At 40.2% G+C, this 18,122-nt stretch overlaps 1 protein-coding gene across 3 annotated transcripts in view; it reads left to right on the top strand.

Moving 5' to 3' along the window:
- Positions 1-16,905, top strand: part of LOC139744317 (uncharacterized) — a 74,667-nt gene extending 57,762 nt beyond the window's left edge. For all 3 annotated transcript variants that reach the window (XM_071654768.1, XM_071654763.1, XM_071654776.1), the window contains exon 3: positions 15,648-16,905. In XM_071654768.1, the coding sequence (XP_071510869.1) occupies positions 15,648-16,064 (417 nt within the window). In that variant the 3' untranslated portion in view covers positions 16,065-16,905. The remainder of the gene's footprint in view (positions 1-15,647) is intronic.
- The last annotated feature ends 1,217 nt before the right edge of the window (positions 16,906-18,122 follow it).

Raw genomic sequence — 18,122 nt, 5'->3', positions numbered from 1 at the left:
TGCATTTTGTATGCATATTACACTGCTATAAACAAGAGCTGCACGGCTGTCCTTATAATACATAGAGAGATAGGTACTTCCGATTTACACACAATGTGTCCCCTCCTCCGTTTCCTTTTTCTAAACGTAGTTGTTATGGCAACGGCTTCAACCCAACTCCGACGCTCTCCGCCCCCCCCCCCCCCAGTCTTAGAATGGAAACGATCAATGTCGAATCAGCTCTTAATGTTGTCATGTTTGTGATAACGCTTGAATGTAGTTACTGTTGCAGGGTGAGGCACTGCTATATCCCTTACAGTGTCTTCCTCTCTCTGTTATCTATCCCGTGTTTACATTCGTCCTGGGATTGTTCCAGTTTTTATAGCGTTTAGCCGCTTAGTTTGTCAGCTCGTTCACTTCCTAAATATCTCTTTATTGCGTTTGTCAATCCATATGTATATATATATATATATATATATATATATATATATATATATATGTATATATATATGTGTGTGTATATATACATATATATATATATATATATATATATATATATATATATGTATATATATATATATATGTGTATATATACATATATATATATATATATATATATATATATATGTGTGTGTGTGTGTGTGTGTGTGTGTGTGTGTGTGTGTGTGTGTGTGTGTCCTGTGTGTGCGTCTAGGGTTTGTCACTGCGGTAGAATATAGGTTTTCCCGGTCAATTTCATACTTTTGTCATTCAAGTTCCTATTCCGAGCATTCAATTTCACGCCTTCCACGCTCGCAGCACTGAATCAGCCATCAAATTCAAAACCCGGTCATTCGAATTCACTATCGGAGCATGCAAATTTAAGAGAGGAGCACGCATTTCAGCAATGAGCATTCAAATTCATCTCAAGCTGGCGACGGAATCTCGTCGGTCATTCAAATTCGTGAATAGGCAACCAAGTTCCAAATAAATGCATTCAATTTAAAAGAAGTCCTGAATTTAGTTAGTTTGGTGCCGTGAATGTGTGTCGTTTTCATTAAGCTTTGAATATATTGGGATTTATGATGAAGATTATTTATTTTGCAGTATAGGTCCACCTGCTCATTGTAAAATTTGAACTCGGGCTTCACGAGAAGGAATATACAAGCACATCAGGCTCCGATAGTGAATTCGAATGACCGGATTTTGAATTTGATTGCTGATTCAGTGCTGCGAGCGTGGAATGCGTGAAAGTGAATGCTCGGAATAGGGGCTTGAATGACAAAAGTATGAAATTGACCGGGAAAACCTGTATTATTTGCCTGAATGACCGATCTAAATTTTACTTTCTGTTCAGAAGCACAAGGCTAGAATTTGTGGGTTAATTCAAACCACACCATCATTTCTTGCCCTACATACAAGGTAATTCCCCTTCACACAATATCATAATCAATTCTTTTACCCAGAACATATCATTTCTTGCCCTACATACAAGGTAATTCCCCTTCACAAAATATCATAATCAATTCTTCTACCCAGAACAGTCCTTTCAAACGCTGCACTCGTGCGTGGCCAGTCCAAGGTATAATTTATATGGGTGTGTCAAAAACAACCCTTTTGGAGCAATAACCAAATAGCGGGTATTGACTCTTAGATCGCAGGAAATCCATGCATTATCTAGTACCTAATTCATTACCTCCCAACTCTCACCCACTCCGGACAGACAAGCGATTAAAAAAATATATATACATGTATAGTGAGCAAACATGGTTACCTCGCCTAATAAGTGCACAGCTACTGTACAATTTTTTTTTCCTGTGCTCGATCCCCATTTCCGCTGAATACAAACGCACCATTAAAAGGAAAAAACAACAACAACAACAACAATTATTGAGTCAGTTGTACGGACATGAATTTGATAATGTACATTATATCGGTATGTGGGCGGGGAATTTCTAATGAGGCACATCTAATTAAAAACACGCCGTGACATTCAAATGGACTGGGCCTTGATATAAATGCGAGTTGCCACGTTAGCTTGTGCTGTATATACATGTACCATGTAATGAGATAGAATGCAAGAACGTACCAACGTACACAGAAGGCGAGGTATAGCCAACCAGTGTTGAGGTTCACTCACATGTACCTGTTTTGTACATGGATGTCATTTTTAGTTTTTATTCCTTATTTCTTGGGAGTAGAAGCAACTTCAGTCACATTTTTTTTTCACAATTCTTCTTTAAAAAAAAGGTGATAATACTCTATGAGGATTTTTGTTTTCAATTCGTCCAGAAAATGCTACATAGATGCTTAAAACACAACCCCCTGTTGTTCGCATTTTCTCAACACCGACTATATGTCGTAAATGTTAGCGTCAAAACACATAAGCATCTTATAATGTCACCCCAGGGCCGGGTGAAGTCATGAATGTTGCGATACGTGCCGTGTAAGATCATTACCCCACATCACTAAACCTGAAAATGGTTAACAGGCTAGAATTACAAAAGCTTTAATGTTACTCTAAGAACATGCGATATGGAAAATAGATGAAATAGATGAACCAAGTTGAAAATTTCGGATTGCACTGGCCCATTGTCGTGGTACTAAGGTATTCTTTTGCTGGAAATATAGCAACTGCAGTTGCCTCCAAGTGATAAGCAGAGAGAGTAGGACAGAATGAATCAAATTGAATGTGCAGGGGGATTTTCTGATGATTGTGTTGAAACAAGCAGCCGCTTTGTGTATTCGGCACACATTCACCAGTATTTGGTAACATTTTAATTCGAATTCATGTATAAGGTACAATCAATATATGCATTCAAGCTAAAAAGTTTGCACGATACTTGCCCGACATAGCAACATATCTGGCATTCAAATTGGATTCTACGTATTTAAACATAATTTGGCAATTAGGGTCAGGGGAACTGAGTGGTTCATTACTTCGTCGTAAGAAGTTGGTTTCCATTGATTTAAATGCACCGATGGTTAGTCAGCTAATCTATATCCATGATATTGATATCATGGATATTAATCAGTGAGGAATTTATGATATATATATATTTTTTTCAATCGGATTGATTTCTAATGTATTTATGTTGACTAGTATGGGGCGCTGTGGCATAGTGGATAAGACTCCTGACTTCCAGTCGGAGGACCCGAATTCGAATCCAGTCATATACTTACGGTCTTTGGACAATTATGTTTTACCCACCATGTCCCTCTCGACCCAGGTGTATAAATTCATGGGCACCTGGCAATACTAAGGTAATGATAATGCCCCTCTAAAACAGCGTCAACACTGAAGAGGCTATCCTGGATGTAGAAAACCATATACATAATATATTGTTGTATATGGCCCGCTTCATCTAATAGGACGTATAGTGACGGGATTTTCCATCCATCTTTTTCCATGGAATCCATTTCAATACTTGGAATTCACCTTTTTGCTCAGTAGTTGTTGTTGCTTTTGTCGGGTAAATTCACTGGCTATATTCAAAACAAAATTTAGCAATGAATTTGTGCCACGATTTTTTTTAATTAAAGTTTATTCACCTTTCCTTACAAAGAATAGTTAAAATTCCTGGAACCAAATTTACATGTATCAGTTATTTCTACGTGTCGGGCAAGCCTTTGGCGAACTTTCTGCATGTCAGGCTCAACCTTCGTCATATAAAGCTATAATGCACACAAAACCTGGCTTTGTCAATATACCCACAACACTTGCCTGAAAGTCCGTTAGAAGGCGTCTTTTTGCTCGTATGCGCTTTGGATAAAAGCACAGGAAAGACAAAAACGAAAACAGCACGCTTCGAAATTCCTGTGGCGTAATATTGCCACAGGAGCGCGAAAATCAAGCAATTTTAGAGTCGACTTTTTTCCCCCCACTGGCAACATGTCGGAAACGGTTTGCCGTGCTCGCTTTTCAATACCAAGTGCAGTGGAAGTCCATCGCTGGATGGCGTTTTTATTGAAAAGTCTGCGGAAGTTCAAAGTCACGGCAACAGCCCACGACAAACGTGTTGACCAATACAATGTGTCAGTCTCGTAATTCATTTGAAACTTTCGCACGGCAACGCGCGGCCAGCTCAAAATGAAGAAGACGGTAAGGGGATACGCCTCCCTACCCCACCGCAACTCCCCTCCCCCCCCCAAAAAAAAGAAACTGCAATAATATGGACACTGAATGGGAAAAAACTGAAGCAGATTAAAGGGGAGAGTCTGGCTTACACTGCAAAGCTCAGGACTCCTTGTTGTTTGAATCTATACGTGGTTGCGATTCTCTTCGGGTCATATCAAGCTTATTCCATCATGATGCATGGCGTGTTTTTTCCCCTTTACGACGATTGACGTGAGTTGGTGTACTGTGATGCTAGTAACCTTAAAAAAGAAACATCATATTACCATATTACTGTGAAATCGGTTTTATTTGTATCGTTTAGATATTTCGACGAGAACGATTATTTGCTAAAATTCATATCTAATGGCAACTCTGCTGAACATAGGTCTCACAAGTGCTTAAATCGACGTTTACGTCCAATCTCTAGTGAACATAATGACCCTATATCATTGTGCTGTGCTACCATGCACTGGCGGATCCAGAGGGGGGCGCACCTGGCGCACGCCCCCTTTATTTTTCTTTAAAAACAAAAGAAATAAAAGGAAAAAATGAAATGAAACCAGGAAGTGGCACCGGAAATATTAGTTGCGCCCCCCTTTACAGAATTCTTGGATCCGCCCCTGGCATGCTCTATTGGTTACCAGTACCTAATACAGTATACCTTGTCATTTCGTACATTGGTTGTAATTGTTGTTTCGACTATGATCTTATCACCTTACGCAAGACTTGACATTAATTGTCTGGTGCCCCATCAATTGAATTTGTTGCCCCCCCAAAAAAAATAAAAAAAAAAGAAAATAAGAAAAATTCAAAAATGATTTAACAGAACATTAAAGCAATACAATAAACCATGCAGGTATGGCAAAGTGCGTCAAATACCACGTAGGTTCTATAGAATTGTGACATTTCAAAATGAAATCACTTAATAAGACATGAAAATGATTATAAGCTTTGATAATTATGTGAAATTTACAGGTATGATAAAGAAATTCAAGTGTCATTTGCTATAAGTACACTAAATATCTTATGTTTAAGTGAGCCTTAAACATGAACACCACGTATTCATGAAATTATCATATCTTACATTTATTGATATATGCCTACAGTATATATGATTTGAAACATAAAGGTTAGATGAGAGATAGAAAACATAGTTTGGCCGAATTTGGCCCTGAAATAGACTGGTCGCGGTATCTGCTTAAATGGATGCAGATGTGATGCACTGAGTCACTTTCATTTTCCCCCTTTTCTGTGTAAGGAAAACACAATCATAAAAACAATATACACACTCATTTTTGTTGGCCCGATCTATCGGGCCACTATAAGATTTTTCAAAGTGGTGGACCGATATCAAAATCTGGATGTCCTGGGCCACTACTAAAGCCGAGCCCTGCGTTATGAATTCATTGTATTATCATTATCGTTATCATTGATGTTGCTCTGTCATATTTCTCGTTAATTCTATATCCCCTCTCTGCACTGTAAAAGGTACAAATTGATGTGCTGTGGGAACCACAGTATCATCTCAGCAATGTCCACTTACACAAATTATGATACAGGTGGGACTGTGTTTGTTTGTTTGTTTGTTTGTTGGGGTCTTTTTCACGGGGGAGGGGAGAGGATGAGATCGTAAAGTCAACTAATGTGTATTCAAGATCATTGGCAGATTGGTAATTTTCCTATATTACGTTATGTTCTGTGGAGAAAAGAGACATGAAATGAAATGAAATGAAATAGAAATAGAAATAAAGATAGGGGCAGTGAACGTTTAGATACCACTTTGCACTACTGAGTGAATTCGCTGAAGGAAACCCAAACAGATCATACCAACAGACAGACGAACATAACGTACGATAACCCATTTTCTAAGAATGTGCACGTGTCTCGAATTCATTTTTCACATGATATATTGCTTTAACGGAATATCGTATGTGCCCAAAACATCAAGGAAAATGGAAGAGTATGGTTCAAGCCTGCAGGTTTTTTGCTTCCCGATGCTAAAACTTGGATGAATTCGATCTTTAATTTGACTCATGCTTTTCTGATTGTAGCTGTCATCCACAGATAGAATTTTATGAAATTGGCAAGGTTTGAGCGAAAAAAAAGGGGCGCATGCTACCTTTAAGACAATACTCCCGGATGCCGGGGAGATTTTTTCATCTCTGGCTTGTTAGCGGGTACAGTGCAGCCACCTCAATATTGGGGCCGTCACCACAACGTTGTATCAACGCGAGCGTTCGCTCCGGTCTCGAAATATGCGCGAGCACACCCTCGGCGAACGGGCGCACATAATGGCCGCATCCCACTGGAGGTAGAAACACGTTGGTGTGATTAACCACGCGTACACACCCAAGGGAGCGTGGGCAAACATATTTGAATGTGGTGACCAATTGCCCCTCTTGGCCCATTAATATGCACATGGATTGATTGATGTGGTTGAAGACGATCAGATCTATCAATGACCATGTGTTCTCAGATTTACCCCCTTTTATGCACATCAAGCAAAAAAAAAAAAAAAGGAGAAGAAGAAGGAAGAGATTAACAAAACTTTTCCCTATTATGAAGATAAAGCTAAAGTAGATGATCAGATTTTGTTATGAGAACATCAATTGTATCATCAACATCTTTATGCTTTATTTTCACGCTACCCAAAAAATCGAACGGTTTTTTAAAAGTTACTCCACATATTTGTTTTTATTGCTGGTAGTACACAGCCTCGGAAAACGTAGTAAAGAAATGGACAACATTCAGTTATTTTAGTTTCTGCTCATTAGATATCCTTTGCATTTTTCTTTACAAGCGCGAGTAAAGGATCAGACATGAGAACAGTTTAGTAATGCATTAGACGGAGCTCTCACCGCTCCAAAAGCAGATCGCATGTTCAAGTCTTGGCCGATGGGTGTTACATCCTTAAATTGGACAAGATGTTTATCCACGAATCCCCTTCTAAACGCAGGTGTCTTGTTTGTTCATTTTCCATCTGAGAAGATGGCTAGATAGCCCATATTCAGCTACACAATAAGCTGGTCTTCCATGGCTCCAGTGGGATGTTGGGCGGGACCACTTCACCGGGTTAAACACCCTGCTCTTTGCGATGAATGAATGAAGCGGGATCTTTTACGTGCGTGAGTTGCGACTCTCTCACACACGGGACCTCCATTCTATGTCCTATCCGAGGGACAGAGTGTTTGGCCTCTTGCTAGAGGGGACAGTATGATTACACATAACATTGCTCAGTCCAGACTCGGGTATCGAACCCGGGTCGCTTGCGTCGGAGGCAGACCCGCAACCGACTGAGCCATGCAACTCACCGCCCTGTCGTGAATCGAGTACACCTGGTGATGCTAGGGTAATTATAATGGCACAGCCCTCCGGAAAAGCAGTGCAACTTTGAAGCGGGCACCCAGGGCATGGAGGTACACTTAACTACCTCCATGCCCAGGGTTACTAAGACCGTATTATCATTGTAACATTTTTCCAGGGAGGGGGGGGGGGGTGGAAGGGGAGGAGGAGGGGCATGTTCTCTGCTGTTCTCTTTGGTGGCAGGTGTCTGCGGTGCTGTTGAAGACTTACACCAGCATTTCGTACAAGGCAAACTAAAGTTGTAATTCTTTCGGCAGCTTGATATTCCCATTATTATTCATTGTTATTCATCGCTTTGATAATAAAGCAGGGGCGAATCCAGGAATTCCAGGAATCCCGGCGCACCCCCTTCTGGATCCGCCACTGTAGTAAAGTCGTTGCATTCAGGTACCACATGATCAGATGACATGTAAGCACCTTCTATCAATCAGGGCATGACACATCTGGTCTTTAACCCATTATATTACACGTTGTTATAGTGACCAACTTCTCAGCACCACCACCGGCTATATCACTCTCGGTTCAGCGAACTTTTGGACTTTAATACCTCATACCACAGATAAATAGTTTATAGATTATTTATACTCAAAATGTGTATTTCTGAGAGAGAAAATGATGTATCATATTATGTTCTTTTTTCCTATATAATGAATGTCATTCTTCAAACTCTTGACACTGAGATTCCTGTTAATAATTCTGCCTTCTACTGAAGCTTGATCACGTTTTGAACTGAACCGATTAAGTCTCTTTTCTTCGAAAGATGCAAACAAAACCCAGCTATACACACCACACTACGGAGTCTAGTGTTTTTCTACATTCCGTTGGTTCAACTGAACAAACTTAGGCATTAGAATGACATTCGAATGTACCCTGATCAGTCACACGAACTCCCCGTTTCTCCAATCGATCACTCGGGATAGCAGCAAATTGGGACTGACAATTCGACGTTATTCCGGCTCATAAAATCGAAATAACTGTTTCACATTTCGCTTGCGAACGAAAGGAGTGTAGTGTTTACCTCGGAGAGATATTGTGCACTGTTTTTTTTTTTTATACGGGCTTGAAATAGAGCATGGAAAATTTGAATCCTGCAACCATGATATTATACGTTAAAAAAGTATTAGTTTGCAAATTTGTGGAAATAATGAGAAAATTGCTGCCGTGGAACACATTCTATTAATTCTTCTCCCATTGCCTTGGTCCAAATGCAGATTTGTATTGCACAACATTATATCAACGGAAATTCCTCTTCCGAAAGTCTGTATTTGGGAAAGGAGCGCTTTATATACTCTGGCCTCGAAAAGCGATAACAGCTAATTGCATCATTATATTACATTTCCCTATTGATATTAGAGCTGATCTATAATGAGGATATGCGAATACATACTCATTCGCCGGATTCGTTACATTACAAACACGAGAAGAAAAATAAGTGTCATGTACAAATAAAAAGACTGACGTAGATCGATAGGTATATAGGATGTAGATATGAGTATACCTATCTTACAAAACAGTTACATATTGAAATATATGCTATACATTATGATTGACTTAACAAGAATTATTTCTTTAATTTCTAAGTTATTGATATCCGCATTTGTACAGAATTTGACAAAAGAAATAGCAAATGATACAATGGAGTAAAGAAAACTATAGGCATTGCATGATGTAAAAAATTCCGACTACTTTTGCAGTCACAAGCAATAAGAACCTTATGAATTGAATGGTGTCTTTCTGTTGAAAACAAAATGTTCAGAAATATTCAGTGGCTAGAACAACGTAAGCAAAAATTGTCGGTAATGAATGAGCAATGCATTTAGCAAGTATGAAAATAAGTATGATATCTCCTTGTCCTTTTTTTTCTGTATAATTTTTCAATCTATCTTTAAACCTTCCTATTGCCTCTTCATTTATGCGGATTTGGGTTGTGTATTTCCTTTTCAACAACGCATGCTGCTGAATGTGGACAGATGACTCAGTTCGTAAAACGATTGATCTCTTTAAAGCTACCTTCCAGTACCTTGTACATGTATAAACGATACACCACTGTATTATTATTTCGTCAGCAGTACCTCCCCCACTCGGTTTGGGGTACACCCAGCAGATACTGCGCGGCTGAAGTTAGCAACTCTTGTATGATTAAGGGAAAGCATCGTCTATGTAATTACGTATTGAGGTATGCGTGAGGTTGACGTTTTCCAATTACATCGTTACAATGCGTGGGTGGACTCTTAAAACGCTGTATATGCATTTTAACCGCAAGGCCCTTTAAAAGTAAAAGAAAACAGTCGCTCACGAGTAAATGACGATAGTGATGTGTCATTGATCGCAAAGCATTTTTCTCTTAATTCTTTACCCAGGGTATGACTAATATTGTAAACAATGCAATATCAATATGCCCTTCGAACCTAATCGATGATTTGCTGATGACGTTGGCACACAATGTACATACCTACACATACACACAGACAGACAAACACACGCACACACACTCCATCACACACACAGACAGACACACCCACCCACACACACACACACACACACACACACACACACACACACACACACACACACACACACACACAAATCAGTATCTGCTGAAACAGCCATTGCGGTAGCTAAACATGAACACTCAAACTGCGCCCTATTCGGGTTCAGCTATTTCACGTCTGTAATTAAATTTCGTTCGCAACTCAGCGGAGGGGGGGGGGGTGGAATAAAACAAAACAAAACAAAAAGAGAAAGAGGAGATCTCTATGAAATGTGGTATGATGGTGGAAAGGGTTTTCACAGCGGCCCAACTCCATCAAAACAAAACTCTGGCGTTCACCGAGTGAGCGCCGTAATGAAATATACACAGACCGTCTGCCCACGCTGGGGCATTTCCCGCGCAATAAGTCAATTCATTGAATTATCCGCTGCGGAGTGGTGGCTGAGGCAGACAGTCGTATGGTTGCCTGGGTATCACTGGAGCATACAATTAAAGAACGAGAATGGAAAGGATGCGATGCCCAGTTCCCATTAGTAGAATGAATCCGACTCCACGATTGGATCCCGTAAAGCGTCATTTCTATAAACGAGAAATTGATATGACTTGCATGCATTCCCCTCCGCCCACCCCATCTTTGATTGCTATTTCGCCATTGATCAAACCTATACAATTTATGTATCTTAAAAGTATGGCCATGCTACGTTTATATCTACCATAGATATTAGTCGAGATGAACATTGAATCTCGATGTGCTGCCAGAGCGTCGCTATCGACAATGTCTTTACATTATTGGAAGATGTTTACATGAAAAAGTTGAGTCCTAGAAGGTCATCTCACATATGAACTCCCTTGCATTATTCGGAACACAATTTCGAGTGGTACAAACAAACATTTTGAAGACTTTTTGATGGCGTTTCGGCTCTGTGAATGATTTTATTTTTCAATTGCAAATTCTGAGATCAGAGAAGATAGAACAGGCAAAATATGTAATAATTCCTCTTTCAAATCAAATGAACCTTGACTTCGATTTCAATTCCTTATGCATAGTGTTATTCAATACTGATACTTTTATATTTTTGGTGTTTAACCATCATGAGTTATTACTGACAGAGGGGGTCCTTTTCAGAACAAAATCTGTTAAAATCACGATATGGTAGGCCTATTGACTGTGCAACCAATCACAACGCTATGGCACCCGGCGAATTTGAATGTCCTTAGCATGGAAACATTTAGGCCTAGCGTTTTGAATGAGCTCAAACCAAGGCAGACTGCATACTATATATGTGCGAGATTTTTCGCGGGCGGAATTCTCCATGTGAACGGGTAGGTCAGGACTGCCTGTATCCTAACGTCATTTCCCGCGTGTGTTTTGATTTGGAGAGAGAACGAGAGTTGAAAGAGAGAGAGAGGGAGAAAGGGAGGGAGAAAGAGAAAGAATCGTAGGGATGTTTTACTCATGGTAGAGCCTTTGAATCCTGGCGTATGCGATGTTCACCTTGACCCTCAAATGAATTCGCCGCGCCTCACGTTTAGTCGAGCGTAAGTCGGTAGATCCAAAGGAAAGATCAAGAGTGAGTTATCTTCAAATCGTCGGTACCCGGCGACGATGTAATCTGCACGCGTGCTACACGGGAGGTGCAGAATAAACAAACAAATCGACTTGTGAAGGCGTGCGGCATTTCAACAATATCAGAATGTATTTAAGAAAATGTCTGTAAAGAGACAAACGTTACACGACAAGTATCTCTTTCAACATAATGAATGTTTCCCTAATCATTTATTACACTGAACCAATGAAATGGAAAATATGTATGGAGTTAGGCATGACATATTGTGGACTCGGAACCTACCAATACTGATTATCATGCATGTATATATATATATATATATATATATATATATATATATATATATATATATTTTGTATATGCATATATATATATATATATATATATATATATATAGGTATGTATGTATGTATATATGTGTCTGTATGTATGCATGTAAATATATATATATATATATAGGTATGTACGTATGTATATATGTGTCTGTATGTATGTATGTATAGTATGTACATGTATATGCGTGTATAGTTTTGTATGTGAATGGTGACGTGAAATGTTCACCTGTATTGACATCAGTGAAGAAAACTAAGTGATCCACACAGCCCTGACAAGATGAGCAATTCTTCAAAGGACGGCCGATGGCTGCCGAAAAAACTCATCGGCACCTTGCAAACGAAAGAAAATATCGAATTATCAAGTCCAAACACACCACGTCCATTTATACAGTAAAATCTGAGAAGGCTTGCAGTATTGTGGAGATCAGATATCATTAGGGATGATTAGACCACCAGGTAAGGGGGGACATGCTCTACCACGTCTGGCGAACAGGTGGACAAAGTGATACAAACTCTTAGGGTGGCAGCATCACGAAAGACTAGCGTATGATGGGCGGAAGAAGTGGGTAGGTATTAGGTGCAACCAACACGTTGATCTCTCCAGTTAGATCATGATCAAAATTTATGGTACAAAATGTTTTGTCGGACACACGAAAATAAAAATTATGAACTTATATATCCATGAACAAATATCGTGAAATCATATACATGTACGTATATTCATACCATCGATGGGGTGAATGCCCTTGGGTTCAGGGCAGAAACACTTGTAAGAAAATGAACCACTCTGAGAACAGTACGCACTGCCTTGCTATTTCCACATCTACGTAAGATTACCTTATAGACACTGCATGGTATGTAGAATTATACAAGCTTGTACATGTATTATCATACGCGTTAATTTTCTTTGCGTTCTTTTGTAGGCCTCCTTTCGTCGAAAGCGTTTTATGTTCCTCAATACCAAACACTATTTTTATTGCTAAAAGACAAAAACCTATTTACTTTCTACTTTGTGCTGTATGGTTTTCCTATCGTTAAGTAGGAAGGGAATCCACACGTGTATTGTTCATGGAAGTGTTTCTCCATGTCCCTCCATTATAGTTTTTGACCCCTGAATCAATTTACTTGAGAATATACCACTGCTGCTCTTGCGAGGAGAATACTAGTAGTTCCTATACTCATGAATTTCATAAAATCTACTATGTGTATTGAATTTGGCAATGCATTACAATTACGCATCAAGCAGAACGAGAAACGGGTTGATGCTCCAGAGGATCTGAAATTTCCATTTTGGGTCATCTCGGCTGATTTTTGGTTGTGCGTATTTTTCTGACAGAGTATCACTTTGTTTCTATTCTAATTTAATATCTAACTTTGTGAGCGTACCGTTAATTACAACAAGTATTCATAAATAAACATGTTTGTTTTCTGTCTGATGTTCATGGGTTTTTTTTCGGTTTTCGCTTATGGAAGTTTTGATAGTGTGTATAAAGGCCAATAAAATATTCAAATGCAGTATTCTTTAGTTGATATACTTAAAAAAGAGAGATGAATTAGAATGTAGTGCATGGGCATACTATTGTGGGGTATTCAAATTAACAATCCATTCACAGTATATAGTTGTCACAGAGTTTCAAGTTCAAGTTCAAGTTCAACTTTATTTTCATTTCCATTAAATAAATAGGAGAAATTATATTCAATGCATAAACAAAACAAATTTGTAGTAATTTCGATAAACGTACATCAACAAGATACATGTGATGATGAGTAACGACATATAATTGCATTTATAAGGTATATACATATGCATATTACACGAATGGTAATGAGTTTCAACTCATCCCCCGCTTTAAAGCGTGACACAGCAGTGCATCTGCATAAACCCTCTATTTTGCACCCGTTTTCTCAATGGTAAAAGCACCTGTATCAGCTTGATATTTCTTCAATCTTTCGGATGTGTAAGAAATGCTCACTTGCAATGATGTTATTCCAAATTCTAGAGCCGAAAATGTTACCCGAGCCAAAAAGATCTTACATAGCGACGTTTTTTGCTGGTTCTGTGATGGTTCCATATTTGATTAGGTACAACATACTCCATGCGTTTGAGATCTGTGGTACAGCAGATAACTCATACGAACTGGTAAGCAGGCAATCGGGGATTCAAATCTTGTAAGACACCTATACATCCTTGCCCGAGATGGAGTCGTAAAACTAGACTCCCTGGCACTCCGAGAATGATAATTACAGCGGGGCACTCTTTACAATTCTTAAACTTAGGAGGTTGTTATGGGTAACGAAGACAATAACGCTATCAATGTTACTATGATTGATGTACTCAATCAATAAAGTCTCATGCACAAAAAGACCGCTCTCATTCTCATTACGCTAAATGCATCTTGTGTGCGCATGACCTAGCTTATCATTTTATCGTACGAGCACTTCATGTACATAAGTCAGCGAGAGAGACAAGAGAGCCAATTGTTGGACTGTAGAAAGAGTCTAAACATCAGACGTTAATGCTTTAATAAAAGATGAAATTCAGTGGTCGCATTGCATCCAGGTCAGGCTTTTGTGTTGCCATGGCTACAGAGTCGTAATACCGGAGTTCATTTCAAAATCTTTATGGGTCTTTTGTTCTTCCATTTTATAACGAGCCCATTATGGTGATTGGTAGGCCCATAGGGGGGAAAGACAAAGTTGGTACGTGCGATCAAGCGACAAGCGAACTGGTACAAGCGAACTGGTATACAGACCTTCCAGTGTGAGCGGGGACCGGGCGGGGAGGGGTAGGGGCACGGGGAGGGGCACGGGGGTATCATGGGGCAAAGTGGATTTGAAAGTTTGGAAGAGGAGAGATATCGCCCCCCCCCCCCCCCATCCACCCATCCCTGTCTCCCCCGGGCCAGAGCTTACCGTGTGATATTCAACTCCGCGATCTATAGGCGGTAATGCTGTGTGTATCTTCTGATGGGTTTAGCACGTGCTTGACATGAATACAATATGTATCCCGGTGTACGCGTATGACTTCATAACAAGGATGGACTTAAGGCGCGAGGCCGCTGTGGCTCAGATTTAATATGGAAAACCATTATGCCAACCCCCTCGGGTGTACAAACGCTAACGGGAAATGATGTATTGCGACTGACATTTTGGCGGGAAAATGGCGACGAGTTCATTTGGGATCAGTTATACCGCTATTAATCTGCTTAATGTTAGGCAGTGTCTGCCCGAATTCTACTCCAAAGCTGTTTAACAATGACTGCGCTCCGAGCGACAGTCTGTCGTCTCGATGTAGCAGCCATTTCCGCTCCTGATGTTGCTGTAGTTGTTTTCCGATCACAAAGTAGAACTTTCGGAAGTCTGGAACTCACTTTCAGACGTTGCCGTTTCTCAATGTAGTCAAATTGAAAATGGCAATTCTGCAAGGAGTACAGGCTCATCAAATCTCACATTTTTTTCTTGCTTGTTATATTAACCAAGTCACTTTTGGGATATAACAAATAACCTTTTTCGAGATAATCCGTCTGTTAATCGAGTTACCAATTAGCTTTTGTCTGAATGAAGTCATGGATTATTAGTACGTACCTTGCGTATGATCGTTATCCATCCCTCAAGCGCTTTCTAGCCAGAGCAAACGTTAATGAAACCACGAAACATTGCTATTGTCACCATGCTAAACAGCTATCTTTATTCTTTTCCCTTCATCTATCCATAAGAAATCAATTTCATCTGTTATCTACTTTACTTTAGTTTAAGATATTTCTCACCGATTGTTAAATTTGTTTGTGTATTTGCTTATTCTACACCCTTCACAGAGTATCATGCAAAAAGTCGTTGGGCGCCAAAATAGCACACTGGGGGGAGGAGGAGGAGGAGGAGGACGTGCCACGTCACCAGAGCGCCGCCAACGACAGCGCCAGATGCTGCAGGAGATCCGGCAGAACATTTCCGAGGCACGCTTCGAGACGAACGAAGCCATCGAGCAGATGAGCTCGGAGATGCGACGAATGAACCATCGGCTTAGCCGATCCAGTACGACGGACGCCGAAGACGAGAGTGCGCCCCCGCCACCGCTCGACTACGGTACCACGGACACGCTGCGCGCCATGAAGCAGCTGATCCTCACTCAGAAGCAGCCGGACAAGGACAAGGTTACGACGAAAGCCGAGTGTTCCAGCCGGCCGCCCGAAGACGAGATTACCCCCTGCGATGATGCCGACGAAGAGAGGTAAATAGACGCCACGAGTCTGTGGAATGCATTGACGCTACCTGCATGGTGGCAGAAGGAGAAGAAAGGGGGAAAAATAACACAAGTTTCAGGAGACTGCTATTGCCTTATGAACAGATGTCGTCACTCGGTTGTGGTTGGCTAAACAGCCTGCATCAATGAAGCTGAATAGGCAGATGTTGAGACGTTTCGAACACACCCGCCTGGTGGTATACCTTCGGGTGCATTGACTTTTCGTTCCTTCTTCGTTATTTTACCTCTACGGGTGTCTCGACAGGAGAGGAATATCATTTATGGTGCGATGTCACTCTTACACTCATCTTTTTCACAGATTCTTCCTTCGGAAAGAACACCAATCAATAACAACAGCAGGTGTTGACATCATAGAATGAGTCGGGCACTAGATCACCGAAGCTCCGGGAGATGAAAAACCTCGGGTTCAAACGCTAGTGTGTGAGTGCAGTCACTGGCTTTACACGAAAATGAATACCAATGTCAGTGTTTTGAACCTCAGAACTACGACGCTGAAAACGAACGGATGATGTTCAGCATCGACGAGGTCGTGACGTTATTCTACGTCAACCATACGATATATGGGGACTGTTCAGGAATTATCATTTGAAATTCCTAAATGTTCGTATACGCACGGATCTAGCCTGCGTCATCATTGTCTCGATATGCCAGAAACTACGTCGTGCATTAATCATCTATATTTGGTTTAATGGATAAGATATGGAGGTCATTCTACATGTCTCCAATAGTATGGTACAAATTGAATGATTATGGTGATATGACCAGGAAATAGTCAAATTGAAGAATCATAAGGTGGAGATATGATAATTCGAGGTTAAGTCACACTTAAAAACGCCACCATTGTTTAACTTTACATCAATGACAGTTTTCAGTATTTTGCAAGATCAGAAAAAAAAAAACCCATACTTGAAAGAATCGTACGAGATTAAAATACCTGGAAAGTATACACATCAAATTTAAATACCTTCAGTTGCATTACAAGTACTGGATAGCATACGTGCCAGAGTTTATGATATACATTCGCCGAAAATGGATTGCTTACGATTTTGATATCATTTTGCTATCAGCAAACTTTTTCTACCAAGTCTCAAAGCCTAGCTATAAAATGATTTACGTTTTGTTCAGGATTTGAAACTATATGCCAATGAAAGATAAGAAATGCGTAGCCTGTAGGCACATAGAAAGCTTAAAGTCTCTATTAATGTTCCAGTGCTTATCACAGTTTGTCATGTATACCTTTATGAGATGATGGATATACCAACTAAGAAAAAACGTTTTGACCGTAATCATCTTGTTCAGAACATCATTGACTCTAATAGTCACGGCCATGGCCATATTTTAACATTTCAACATCGAATTATCATCATCGATATAATGGCCTCCACATGAATGGTTTTCTCTTTGAGACTTAAATCGTCAGTGTTTCGAAGTGAAAGGGACATGCCTCGATCATACAATTGAACTGAATTTCTGGCTACGATTACGAGTTCAAAAGAACTTTCGAGCTGTTGGCCTGCGATGCGGACGCTAAGACGACGCTAATTGGGGGAAAATGGTGTTCTGCGCACACGCGCGAGACAGCAGTTTCTATTGTTCGACCTGCGCCGTTGTAGCGTTAGCGTCGCAGATATAAACCTCGCTAATCTCCACTTTGCGGACATACGCGATTGTCAACCGTTTCGGCGCTATGCTTGTTCTGAAATTTTACCCGCTGTTTTCGGTCAAGGTATATGTCTGTGTGCAGTTATAGCATATTACAAATCAACAGCTCTCTCCATTTACTGTATTCATGATAGTGTATTGCCCGTATGTTAACCGTTCGTTTTAGATACATAACATGGTCACGTGTGTCCCAAAACGGGTGAGAGCCAGTCACGTGGGTTCGGGGACATGCACGTGATCACAAGATGTTACTGTAGCTTAAGGTCTTTACAACGAACATTATATTTTTCAGTTACTATTAATCAATATTGACAAAATTCTCTTGTATACAAAGGTGCTGGTAACGGTTCAATAACGTGTTTCCACT

The sequence above is a fragment of the Diadema antillarum genome, unplaced genomic scaffold (assembly GCF_040938485.1).
Source record: "Diadema antillarum isolate AM-2024a unplaced genomic scaffold, OU_Dant_1.0 scf00000035, whole genome shotgun sequence".
NCBI classification, from domain to species: domain Eukaryota; kingdom Metazoa; phylum Echinodermata; class Echinoidea; order Diadematoida; family Diadematidae; genus Diadema; species Diadema antillarum.
The sequence above is the reverse complement of the archived record's forward strand: the minus strand, read 5'-3'. Positions and strand labels throughout refer to the sequence as shown.